The sequence below is a fragment of the Crinia signifera genome, chromosome 3, assembly GCF_055691185.1.
Source record: "Crinia signifera chromosome 3, ASM5569118v1, whole genome shotgun sequence".
Classification (NCBI taxonomy): Eukaryota; Metazoa; Chordata; class Amphibia; order Anura; family Myobatrachidae; genus Crinia; species Crinia signifera.
In genome coordinates, this window is record NC_139219.1 from 332,908,649 (window position 1) to 332,922,845 (window position 14,197).

The 14,197-nt window shown below is 54.1% G+C and overlaps 1 protein-coding gene across 1 annotated transcript in view; it reads right to left on the reverse strand.

Annotated features, from left to right (window-relative positions):
- Positions 1–3,471: 3,471 nt before the first annotated feature.
- Positions 3,472–14,197, reverse strand: part of LOC146062823 (DNA (cytosine-5)-methyltransferase 3A-like) — a 48,025-nt gene continuing 37,299 nt past the window's right edge. Inside the window, exons 15-16 of the mRNA XM_083174833.1 lie at positions 12,448–12,566; positions 3,472–3,883 (exon numbers count right to left, since the gene is read on the reverse strand). Coding sequence (XP_083030959.1) covers positions 3,742–3,883; positions 12,448–12,566 — 261 coding nt within the window. The 3' untranslated portion in view covers positions 3,472–3,741. The remainder of the gene's footprint in view (positions 3,884–12,447; positions 12,567–14,197) is intronic.

The window sequence follows — 14,197 nt, forward strand, 5'->3', positions numbered from 1 at the left end:
ATATTGGTAATGTTTAAATCTGACACGCATGGTCATATTAATTGTTACTATATAAGGGAACGCGCAGCCATTTTTGAATGAATGGAACGCACTAGGCAAATGTATGGAGCCGTGACACGCACGGCCATATAAACAGCTGGCATTAGGTGGACCGCACGGCCATCTTGGAAACGAGTGAAATACACTCGGTGGCTGGGGGGATGCCAGCAGTTATGCCGCGATGGACTAAAGGGCCCTACATACGCAGAGATGTGTGCCAGAGATACATAACGGGAGATTCAGCACAAGAGATTTCACTCTTGTGGCTCATTTCAGACAATGAGCCACATACAGAGAGATTTATGTCAGAGATTCAAATTGGGAGATTCAGCACGGGAGATTTCAAATCTGTCACAGAAAGTGAAGTAAAACACTGCACTTCATCACAAAAATGTTATTATTACTGAACATTACTTATAATACTTTAATAAGTATTCTTTCACCTCCCCCTAATTTTGCCCCCCCCCCCCAAAAAAAAGTTTATCATTGGTGGCTAGTGGTTCCCCCTTCACCGACCGACCCCCCCATATGCAAACTTTTAAACATTGGTGGTACAGTGGGAACGGACATAAAAAAAAATACTTACCAAGTCCGGGGTCCAGCGTCTCGTCCTGTCATACAGACAATCATTTTGTAAAATAAAAAAATGGCATGGGGTCCCCCCCCCAGGCATGACCAGCCCCGGGCTTTTTGAGTGGTCCTGGTTCCCAAAATCCAGAGGACAAAGTGCGTGGGGTCCCCCGGATTTTGGGGACCAGCACCAGGCTCTTGGGCTGGCCCTGGTTTCCAAAATACGGGGGACAAAATGAATAGGGGTCCCCCCGTATTTTGGAGACCAGCACCAGGCTCCACTAGCAGGGGGTGTAATGCCATAGCCAGGGGACACGCTTGATGGTGTCCCGTGGCCAAAGCATTACCCACCCTAACTAGTCAGCCCAGGCCGGGAGTTTTTGGGGAGGTGGGGACCCCCCAAATAAGGGGGTCCCCCCTCTCCAGGGCACCCCAGGCCTGGGCTGCAGCCCGGGGCTATCCCCTGCACCCCTGGGCGGTGGGTGCAGGGTTGATAGCTTGTTTTAACAGTAATATTGTCTTTAACAGTAGGACTACAGGTCCCAGCAAGCCTGCCCCACATGCTGGTACTTGGGAGAACCACAGGTACCAGCATGTGGGGCATTAAAGGCCTGCCGGTACCTATAGCCCCCCTGTAAAGGAAATATTAAAATAAAACACACAAACACTGTTTTTAAAATATGTTATTAATCTGATTATTCTTTTTTCACCCAGGGGAGCTCAGCCCCCCAGGGCTTCTGCGGCATCTTCACCTGGGGGCGGCAGCCGCCTAAGCTCTTTTGCATGGCTGCCGCCTCCCAGGGCTTCTGCCTCTTCATCTGTGTTCTTCACCTGGGGGCGGCGGCCTTTTAAGCTCTTTTGCATTGGCCGCGCCTCCCAGGACTGCAGGAGCTCTTCTCTCCTTCTCCGCCGTCGGACTGACTGCTCCTACCCCGTCTCAAGCTGGCTAATATAGCCAGCTCTAGGGGGCGGGGCAATGACGCGGCGAGCCGTGATTGGCTGGCCGCGGCCATTTTGAAATTATTATTTTTTTTTTTACATTTCCGCCGCGCTGCCGCCCCGCTGCCGCCGAGAGGAGAGGTGAGGTGGGGGTGGCGATGGGTGCTACTGCTGGTGGGGGAGGGGGGTCAGGGGTGGCGGCGGCGGGTTCTGCGGCGCGGGGTGCGGCGGGTCTGCGGCGTCCGCAGTCGCTCGGCCCTGCTCATCTGCCCGCAGCCACACATGCGGGAGATGAGCAGGAGCTTTCTGAGCGACTGCTCTGAATTGAACAGCCCGTCCGTTCTGAATCTATGACAGATTCAGAACGGCGGGTGCGCGCATGTAAATCGCTGTGTGGGCTATATACACAGCGATTTACATGCATCTTCAGGCATTTTCTGAGCGATTTGTTAGAATCGCTCAGAAAATGCCTGAATATCGTGCTGTATGTGGGGGCCTTAAGTCCTAGGCAAGCCACCGGAACTGGGTATCCTTTTATAACCTTACTAATCAGGGTTCCTGCTGCTGCAAAACAGTACAAGAGTGGCGGAGGTTAGGCCACGTTCTGTCCTCTGATCCTGTTATGACCGCTCCACTGTGGAGAGTGTCGATGGCCCTCATTAATGATGTGGTGCTGCCCGAAAGGCAGCAATGGCCTGGGTCATGAAAGGGTGCCATCCAGTCACAGCTGTATTCCTGTACTCTTTGGCTGAGATCAGAGCACCAGCACAGTGTGAGTGAAGCAATGTTTTATTTGTATGCTGAGCCAATTACTTATTTATTAGGGGGAGGGGGGAGCATGCCCTTGCTCCGGGCACCGTGGCACCTAGGTACACCACTGTATGGGACACGCAGGAGACAGGAGGGAGATTACACGGCTGTGACATGTATAACTACGGGACATGCAGCAAGCAGGGGGGTTACACGGCTGTGACATGTATAACTATGGGACATGCAGCAAGCAGGGGGGTTACACGGCTGTGACATGTATAACTACGGGACATGCAGCATGCAGGGGGGTTACACGGCTGTGACATGTATAACTACGGGACATGCAGCAAGCAGGGGGGTTACACGGCTGTGACATGTATAACTACGGGACATGCAGCAAGCAGGGGGGTTACACGGCTGTGACATGTATAACTACGGGACATGCAGCAAGCAGGGGGGTTACACGGCTGTGACATGTATAACTACGGGACATGCAGCAAGCAGGGGGGTTACACGGCTGTGACATGTATAACTACGGGACATGCAGCAAGCAGGGGGGTTACACGGCTGTGACATGTATAACTACGGGACATGCAGCATGCAGGGGGGTTACACGGCTGTGACATGTATAACTACGGGACATGCAGCATGCAGGGGGGTTACACGGCTGTGACATGTATAACTACGGGACATGCAGCAAGCAGGGGGGTTACACGGCTGTGACATGTATAACTGCGGGATATGCAGCAAGCAGGGGGGTTACACGGCTGTGACATGTATAACTACGGGACATGCAGCAAGCAGGGGGTTACACGGCTGTGACATGTATAACTACGGGACATGCAGCAAGCAGGGGGTTACACGGCTGTGACATGTATAACTACGGGACATGCAGCAAGCAGGGGGTTACACGGCTGTGACATGTATAACTACGGGGCATGCAGCAAACAGGGGGGTTACACGGCTGTGACATGTATAACTACGGGACATGCAACAAGCAGGGGGTTACACGGCTGTGCCGTAAGTAGGAACAAGTCCGGTGACTACAGGACTTGATAACATGAGAAGAGACAGTGAATAAATTACTGGCCAATGGCTGCTATCATGCTGGATATACATAGTACTAAGGGCCACAGAGAAGTCACGCAGGGCCACAGTTGTAAATCACACATCTGTTTTTTATAACCATCATTAATAACAAAACAACTAAACTATAAAAAAAAATGATATAATAATAATAATAAACCATGATTATACAATAACAGAAAGAACCTATAAAGGGAGATGTGCACTAAGTGAGAGTGATAGTAACCATTCAGCTCCTAACTGCCATGTTACAGGCTGTGCTTGACAAATGACAGGAGCTGATTGGTAGTTTACCTCTCTCCACATTATCTCTCCCCCATAGAATGATATATAGTCCTCCGAAGGGTTTGTGGTACATCAGATGCTGGAAAAATATTCTTTCAGGGGGGCGAAGAGGTGGTGAATCACTGGGACGCTCCAGGCCCTGCCCAGGAGTTTCTGCCTGTCGCTCCGGCTCAATTTGGAGACATCTGTGTAATGTGCAGGAAATCCAAAGACCCTGCAATAAGCATGATAAATGTGTCACATGTGACTATACATTCCGCACACAGACAGGTGACCCTACTCGTTCCTCACACAGACAGGTGACCCTACGCATTCCTCACACAGACAGGTGACCCTACGCATTCCTCACAGACAGGTGACCCTACGCATTCCTCACACAGACAGGTGACCATACGAGTCCCTCACACAGACAGGTGACCATACGAGTCCCTCACACAGACAGGTGACCATACGAGTCCCTCACACAGACAGGTGACCATACGAGTCCCTCACACAGACAGGTGACCATACGAGTCCCTCACACAGACAGGTGACCATACGAGTCCCTCACACAGACAGGTGAACCTACGCGTTCCTCACACAGACAGGTGACCCTAGGTGTTCCTCACACAGACAGGTGACCCTAGGCGTTCCTCACACAGACAGGTGACCCTACGCATTCCTCACAGACAGGTGACCCTACGCATTCCTCACACAGACAGGTGACCCTACGCGTTCCTCACACAGACAGGTGACCATACGAGTCCCTCACACAGACAGGTGACCATACGAGTCCCTCACACAGACAGGTGACCATACGAGTCCCTCACACAGACAGGTGACCATACGAGTCCCTCACACAGACAGGTGACCATACGAGTCCCTCACACAGACAGGTGACCATACGAGTCCCTCACACAGACAGGTGAACCTACGCGTTCCTCACACAGACAGGTGACCCTAGGTGTTCCTCACACAGACAGGTGACCCTAGGCGTTCCTCACACAGACAGGTGACCCTACGCGTTCCTCACACAGACTGGTGACCCTACGCGTTCCTCACACAGACAGGTGACCCTACGCATTCCTCACAGACAGGTGACCCTACGCATTCCTCACATAGACAGGTGACCCTACGCATTCCTCACAGACAGGTGACCCTACGCATCCCTCACACAGACAGGTGACCCTACGCATCCCTCACACAGACAGGTGACCCTACGCATTCCTCACACAGACAGGTGACCCTACGCATTCCTCACACAGACAGGTGACCCTACACATTCCTCACACAGACAGGTGACCCTACGCATTCCTCACACAGACAGGTGACCCTACACATTCCTCACACAGACAGGTGACCCGACGCGTTCCTCACACAGACCGGTGACCCTACGCGTTCCTCACACAGGCAGGTGACCCTACACGTTCCTCACACAGACAGGTGACCCTACACGTTCCTCACACAGACCGGTGACCATACGAGTCCCTCACACAGACAGGTGACCATACGAGTCCCTCACACAGACAGGTGACCATACGAGTCCCTCACACAGACAGGTGACCCTAGGTGTTCCTCACACAGACAGGTGACCCTAGGCGTTCCTCACACAGACAGGTGACCCTACGCATTCCTCACAGACAGGTGACCCTACGCATTCCTCACACAGACAGGTGACCCTACTCGTTCCTCCCACAGACAGGTGACCCTACGCGATCCTCCCACAGACAGGTGACCCTACGCGTTCCTCCCACAGACAGGTGACCCTACGCGTTCCTCACACAGACAGGTGACTCTACGCGTTCCCCACACAGACAGGTGACCCTATGCATTCTCCACACAGACAGGTGACCCTACGCATACCTCACACAGACAGGTGACCCTACGAGTCCCTCACACAGACAGGTGACCCTACTCGTTCCTCACACAGACAGGTGACCCTCTGCATACCTCACACAGACAGGTGACCCTACGAGTCCCTCACACAGACAGGTGACCATACGAGTCCCTCACACAGACAGGTGACCCTAGGCGTCCCTCACACAGACAGGTGACCCTACGCGTTCCTTACACAGACAGGTGACCCTACGCGTTCTTCACACAGACAGGTGACCCTACGCATACCTCACACAGACAGGTGACCCTACGAGTCCCTCACACAGACAGGTGACCCTACTCGTTCCTCACACAGACAGGTGACCCTACGAGTCCCTCACACAGACAGGTGACCCTACGAGTCCCTCACACAGACAGGTGACCATACGAGTCCCTCACACAGACAGGTGACCATACGAGTCCCTCACACAGACAGGTGACCCTACGCGATCCTCACACAGACAGGTGACCCTACGCGTTCCTCCCACAGACAGGTGACCCTACGAGTCCCTCACACAGACAGGTGACCCTACACGTTCCTCACACAGCCCGGTGACCCTACTCGTTCCTCACACAGACAGGTGACCCTACGCGATCCTCACACAGACAGGTGACCCTACGCGTTCCTCCCACAGACAGGTTGACCCTACGCGTTCCCCACACAGACAGGTGACTCTACGCGTTCCCCACACAGACAGGTGACCCTATGCATTCTCCACACAGACAGGTGACCCTACGCATACCTCACACAGACAGGTGACCCTACGAGTCCCTCACACAGACAGGTGACCCTACTCGTTCCTCACACAGACAGGTGACCCTACGCATACCTCACACAGACAGGTGACCCTACGAGTCCCTCACACAGACAGGTGACCATACGAGTCCCTCACACAGACAGGTGACCCTACGCGTTCCTCACACAGACAGGTGACCCTACGCGTTCCTCACACAGACAGGTGACCCTACGCGTTCCTCACACAGACAGGTGACCGTACGCGTTCCTCACACAGACAGGTGACCCTACGCGTTCCTCACACAGACTGGTGACCCTACGCGTTCCTCACACAGACTGGTGACCCTATGCGTTCCTCACACAGACTGGTGACCCTACGCATCCCTCACACAGACAGGTGACCCTATGCATTCCTCAGACAGACAGGTGACCCTATGCATTCCTCAGACAGGTGACCCTATGCATTTCTCACACAGACAGGTGACCCTACGCGTTCCTCACACAGACAGGTGACCCTACACGTTCCTCACACAGACAGGTGACCCTATGCGTCCCTCACACAGACAGGAAACCCTACGCGTCCCTCACACAGACAGGTGACCCTACGCATTCTCCACACAGACAGGTGGCTCTACAGGTTCCATAGACAGGTGGCCCTACGGGTTCCTCAGACAGGCAACCCTACACAATCCTCCAACAAACAGGTCACCCTACGCGTTTCTCCAACAGACAGGTGACCGTACGCGTTCCTCCAACTGACAGGTGACCCTACGCATTCCTCCAACAGACAGGTGACCCTAAGCGTTCCTCCAACAGACAGGTGACCCTACACATCCTTCACACAGACAGGTGACCCTACGCATTCCTCACACAGACTGGTGACGTAGTACATCAGATGCTGGAAAAATATTCTTTCAGGAAATCCAAAGACCCTATAATAAGCATGACAGATGTGTCACATGTGACTACGAGTTCCACACAGACAGGTGACCCTATGCATTCCTCATACAGAATGGTGACCCTACTCATTCCTCACACAGACAGGTGACCATACGAGTCCCTCACACAGACAGGTGACCCTACGCATTCCTCACACAGACAGGTGACCCTACACATTCCTCACACAGACAGGTGACCCTACACATTCCTCACACAGACAGGTGACCCTACGCGTTCCTCACAAAGACCGATGACCCTACGCGTTCCTCACAAAGACCGATGACCCTACACGTTCCTCACACAGACAGGTGACCCTACACGTTCCTCACACAGACAGGTGGCCCTACACATTCCTCACACAGACAGGTGACCCGACGCATTCCTCACAGACAGGTGACCCGACGCATTCCTCACACAGACAGGTGACCCTACGAGTCCCTCACACAGACAGGTGACCCTACGCATTCCTCACACATGAGAGAGCAAGGAGAGGGGGTAGATCTGCACTCCACCTATTAAACCCTTATGTACGGGTATTGGGTCCACCTTGTTTTGGATTTTACCGGTTGTCTTATCCTATATGTAGCATTCCTCACACAGACAGGTGACCCTATGCATCCCTCACAAAGACAGGTGACCCTATGCATTCCTCACACAGACAGGTGACCCTACACATTCCTCACAAAGACCTGTGACCCTACACGTTCCTCACACAGATAGGTGACCCTACGCGTTCCTCACACAGACAGGTGACCCTATGCGTCCCTCACACAGACAGGCGACCCTACGCGTCCCTCACACAGACAGGTGACCCTACGCATTCTCCACACAGACAGGTGGCTCTACAGGTTCCATAGACAGGTGGCCCTACGGGTTCCTCAGACAGGCAACCCTACACAATCCTCCAACAAACAGGTGACCCTACGCGTTTCTCCAACAGACAGGTGACCCTACGCGTTCCTCACACAGACAGGTGACCCTACGCGTTCCTCACACAGACAGGTGACCCTACGCGTTCCTCACACAGACAGGTGACCCTCTGCGTTCCTCACACAGACTGGTGACCCTATGCGTTCCTCACACAGACTGGTGACCCTACGCATCCCTCACACAGACTGGTGACCCTACGCATCCCTCACACAGACTGGTGACCCTACGCATCCCTCACACAGACTGGTGACCCTACGCATCCCTCACACAGACAGGTGACCCTATGCATTCCTCACAGACAGGTGACCCTATGCATTTCTCACACAGACAGGTGAACCTACGCGTTCCTCACACAGACAGGTGACCCTACTCGTTCCTCACACAGACAGGTGACACTACGCGTTCCTCACACAGACAGGTGACTCTACGCGTTCCTCACACAGACAGGTGACCCTATGCGTCCCTCACACAGACAGGTGACCCTACGCATGCTCCACACAGACAGGTGGCTCTACAGGTTCCATAGACAGGTGGCCCTACGGGTTCCTCAGACAGGCAACCCTACACAATCCTCCAACAAACAGGTGACCCTACGCGTTTCTCCAACAGACAGGTGACCCTACGCGTTCCTCCAACTGACAGGTGACCCTACGCATTCCTCCAACAGACAGATTACCATAAGCGTTCCTCCAACAGACAGGTAACCCTACACATCCTTCACACAGACAGGTGACACTACGCATTCTCCACACAGACAGGTGACCCTACGTGTCCCTCACACAGACAGGTGACCCTACACGTTCCACACACAGACAGGTGACCCTACGAGTTCCTCACACAGACAGGTGACCCTACTCATTCCTCACACAGACAGGTTACCCTACACGTTCCACACACAGACAGGTGACCCTACGAGTTCCTCACACAGACAGGTGACCCTACGAGTTCCTCGCACAGACAGGTGACCCTACGCGTTCCTCACATAGACCGGCGACCCTACGCGTCCCTCACACAGACAGGCGACCCTACGCGTCCCTCACACAGACAGGCGACCCTACGCGTCCCTCACACAGACAGGCGACCCTACGCGTCCCTAACACAGACAGGTGACCCTACGCGTCCCTAACACAGACAGGTGACCCTACGCATTCCTCACACAGACAGGTGACCCTACGCATTCTCCACACAGACAGGTGACCCTACGCATCCCTCACACAGACAGGTGACCTTACGCGTCCCTCACAGACAGGTGACCCTACGCGTCCCTCACACAGACAGGTGACCATACGCGTCCCTCACACAGACAGGTGACCCTACGCGTCCCTCACACAGACCGGTGACCCTACGCGTCCCTCACACAGACCGGTGACCCTACGCGTACCTCACACAGACCGGTGACCCTACGCGTCCCTCACACAGACCGGTGACCCTACGCGTTCCTCACACAGACCGGTGACCCTACGCGTTCCTCACACAGACCGGTGACCCTATGCGTTCCTCACACAAACCGGTGACCCTACGCGTTCCTCACACAGACAGGTGACCCTACGCGTTCCTCACACAGACAGGTGACTCTACGCGTTCCTCTGACTGAAAGGTGAACCAACGTGTTTCTCACACAGACAGGTGACCCTACGTGTTCCTCTGACTGAAAGGTGAACCAACGCGTTCCTCACATAGGGCCTTATTCTAGTTCACTCTTTCTGACAAAATCCTTCTTTGATGGACAAAACCATGTGCACTGCAGGGGGGCAGATGTCAAATGTGCAGAGAGAATTAGATTTGGGTGAGTTATTTTGTTTCTGTGCAGGGTAAATACTGGCTGCTTTATTTTTACACTGCAATATACTGTAGATCTCACTTTGAAGTAAAACTCCACCCAAATCGAATTCTCTCTGCACAAGTTACAACTGGCCCACCTGCAGTGCACATGGTTTTGCCCAAAAGGATTTTGTCAGAAAGAGTGAACTAGAATAAGGCCCATAGACAGGTGACCCTACGCATCCCTCACACAGACAGATGACCCTACGCGTCCCTCACACAAACAGACGACCCTACACGTTCCTCACACAGACAGGTGACCCTACATGTTCCTCCCACAGACAGGTGACCCTAAGCATCCCTCACACAGACAGGTGAACCTACGCATCCCTCACACAGACAGGTGACCCTACGCGTCCCTCCAACAGACAGGTGACCCTACGCATTCCTCCAACAGACAGGTGACCCTACGCATTCCTCCAACAGACAGGTGACCCTACGCGTTCCTCCAACAGACAGGTGACCCTACGCATCCTTCACACAGACAGGTGACACTACGCATTCTCCACACAGACAGGTGACACTACGCATTCTCCACACAGACAGGTGACCCTACGCGTCCCTCACACAGACAGGTGACCCTACGCATCCCTCACACAGACAGGTGACCTTACAGTTTCCTCACACAGACAGGTGGCACTATTCTGAAGAATCTGAGGAAACTGGTTTTTACAAGACTGGAGAAACGCGTCAAAAACCTCCCTTCCTAACAAGAAATCTTGGTGACACTATTGTTATCACCAAAGCAACAACTTGGTAACACACTTGAGACCCGGCACTTGAGAACCGGCAATTGCGAGTCACGCCGCAAAGCTCTCTCCGGACTACCACTCCCTCCTCTTCGGCATACGCAGGTGATGAGGAAACCATTGGTGTACTAGCACTCATACGTTGGGAGCCGACCCCGCACGGCGCAGGTATCTCTAGCCCTGTGGCTCACCGCCTGGAGCCGGAGCTCTGTGCTCTCTGCTGAAGTACAGCTGCCTCTCCATTGCCGTCTGAAGCGGGCAAACATTATCCTACCCTCTACCCACGTTTGCTGGTCTCTGGAAGAGTGAGCTCCTGCTGCTGCTGCCGCCAACAGCTACGGTAATAACACTCTGGCTTATAACTCTGTAACCTGTGAGGAGAGGTACAGGGAGGACTGGCCTAGGCTCTCTGGCGAAGCAGTGGATCTCCGGGTGGCTTAGGTGCTCTCCGTGTCCCTGGCCGCATGTAGCTGAGGGCGGGAAGGATCAGTGGCGGGAATCATTATGGGATATGCCACCTACTGTCCCCAGGGGAGTGGCTGTGAGGAGAGCCCACTCCCCCTGCTAGCAAATGGGCACTAGTGAATCTGCCTCATGCAGCGCTGGAACAGTGGCGTGAATCCAACGCTCCCCAGGTGACCCCCCTACCGGCACTGCTACACACACACAAAGTCTTCCTGGTGGTCCAGCAGTGTAAAGAACAAGAATTCTAAATTCTAAATGAAGAAGTATAGCTGCATATAGCAGCCTCTCTATGGTGCGTGTGGCTCCTGCCAGGACTGGAAAAAACTGAGCTTCCTGACCTGGAGGATGGGAGGAGCCTGGCTGCCTGGGAGGCGGGGTAGAGGGTTGGAGCCTGGCCTGGAGGTGGGGTAGAGGAGGGGAGGAGCCTGGCTGCCTGGGAGGCAGGGTAGAGGGTTGGAGCCTGGCCTGGAGGTGGAGTAGAGGAGGGGAGGAACCTGGCTGCCTGGGAGGCAGGGTAGAGGAGGGGAGGAGCCTGGCTGCCTGGGAGGCAGGGTAGAGGGTTGGAGCCTGGCCTGGAGGTGGAGTAGAGGAGGGGAGGAACCTGGCTGCCTGGGAGGCAGGGTAGAGGAGGGGAGGAGCCTGTTTTCCTGGGAGGCAGGGTAGAGGAGGGGAGGAGCCTGGCCTGGAGGTGGGGAGGATCCTGGGAGGCGGGGTAGAGGGTTGGAGCCTGGCCTGAATGCGGGGTAGAGGAGGGGAGGAGCCTGGCTGCCTGGGAGTGTGGTAAAGGAGGGGAGCAGCCTGGCCTGGAGGTGGGGTGGAGGAGGGGAGGAGCCTGGCCTGGAGGCGGGTTTGAGGAGGGGAGGAGCCTGGCTGCCTGGGAGGCGGTATAGAGGAGGGGATGAGCCTGGCTGCCTGGGAGGCGGGGTAGAGGAGGGGAGGAGCCTGGCTGCCTGGGAGGCGGAGTAGAGGAGGGGAGGAGCCTGGGAGGCAGAAGAAGTTTAATCTCTTGGGTGCTAGACGCTCTCTCCCACTCCCACTAACCAGCGGGCTCCCATTAACCTGTGGCCCCTGATGTGTCCCGAAGAATAAATGTTCATATTACTAGTGATGGCACAGCCCTGATACAGTGGTTAAGTCCCCTCTTCAGTTCTCTGTACCCCTCCCTCCGCCATTATAGGTGCCTGAGTTTGGTCAAGTCCTACAACTCGCCCACCCTGCAGTCACCTACTGCCACCCTATACCTGTAGATAATCACAGTGTATGCAGGAGGTATTGCTCCGTTACCTCTCCATCTCCGTGCACCACAGGACGTCCTCCTTCCCGTTCATAGTCACTGGGAATCTGTGCTCCTTCCCCTGCCGCAGGGAGCTGGGTTTGGTGGTTATAGTGCAGACTTTCTGGAACTGTAGACAAGAGATTCAGGTAAAGTAGTAACAGTGCAATGGTGGCGGAGAGAAAACACCGGGGGAAGAGGAGCAGGGTACCAGGGAGGGTACAATAAGGGGTCAGAATCCTAACCCTAGTCCAGTCCCACAGCCTAACGCTACCCTAACCCTACCGATACCCCCCACCTAGTGCCTAACCCTACCAATACCCCCCACCTAGTGACTAACCCTACCCATCACCCCCACCTAGTGTCTAACCATACCCCCACCTAGTGCCTAACCGTACCCATATCCCCCTCCAGGAGCCTTACCCTACCAATACCCCCCACCTAGTGCCTAACCATACCAATACCCCCACCTAGTGCCTAACCATACCAATACCCCACCCCTAGTGCCCAACCCTACCAATATCCCCAACCTAGTGCCTAACCCTACCAATACCCCCACCTAGTGCCTAACTCCACCAATACCCCTCCCACCTAGTGCCTAACCCTACCAATACCCCTACCTAGTCTCTAACCCTACCAATACTCCCCATGTAGTGTCTAACCCTACCAATACCCCCACCTAGTGCCTAACTCCACCAATACCCCTCCCACCTAGTGCCTAACTCTACCAATACCCATCCCCCACCTAACGCCTACCCCTACCAATACCCCCCACCTCGTGTCTAACCCTACCAATACCCCCACCTAGTGCCTAACCCTACCAATACCCCCCACCTAGTGTCTAGCCCTACCAATACCCCCACCTAGTGTCTAACCGTACCAATACCCCCACCTAGTGCCTAACCCTACCAATACCCCCACCTAGTGCCTAACTCCACCAATACCCCTCCCACCTAGTGCCTAACCCTACCAATACCCCTACCTAGTCTATAACCCTACCAATACCCCCCACCTAGTGCCTAACTCCACCAATCTGGGCATTATTTATGTTAACATTAAGATTTGGGCCCTCCCCATCTATACAGCACACCTCAATCATTACAGCTTAGAAGTAGTATGACTGGACTGTATCAGCTGTGCAGGGAAGTGACCACCAGGGGGCAGCAGAGAGCTGTATTACTGCAGGAGGCTGTTACCCAGTACATGGTGCAGAATTATAATCACATAGATCTGATACCGCTGTGTTATATAACATAGTATATGGAGAATTATACACTATGGGCGGTATTCAATGTGAATACCGGCGACGTGCAGCAAATCCTCTTTAGGATTCGCTGCACATTCGCCACTGCTCACTGCGTTCCGGATCCTCCCGGCTCCGGTATTCAACGAGTCAGGGGCTCGGACGGTGGCAGGCAGGGAGATGGAAGTCTCACTGCCTGCCCCAGAACGTTTGTGGGGGGCAGGTGGGCTCCCCGGGTGCCAGGCAGCACAGGCTACCCCCCGGGGGTGCCAGCAGGGGACCGGGTATATTCACTACACCCGATCATGCATATGTAATGATCGGGTGAAGTGAATATATGAATATCTAATGAGCGGCTCGGCTCCGGCCCCCTGCTGGCTGGTCTGTGTAAAAAAAAAAAAAATATATATATTTTTTTTAAAATTAAATATATGTTCATGTGCTTACAGCACATGAATAAAAATAGCATGCCCCTCCTCAGAATAAAATTCCTGATTTTTTGACACCAATTGTAAAAA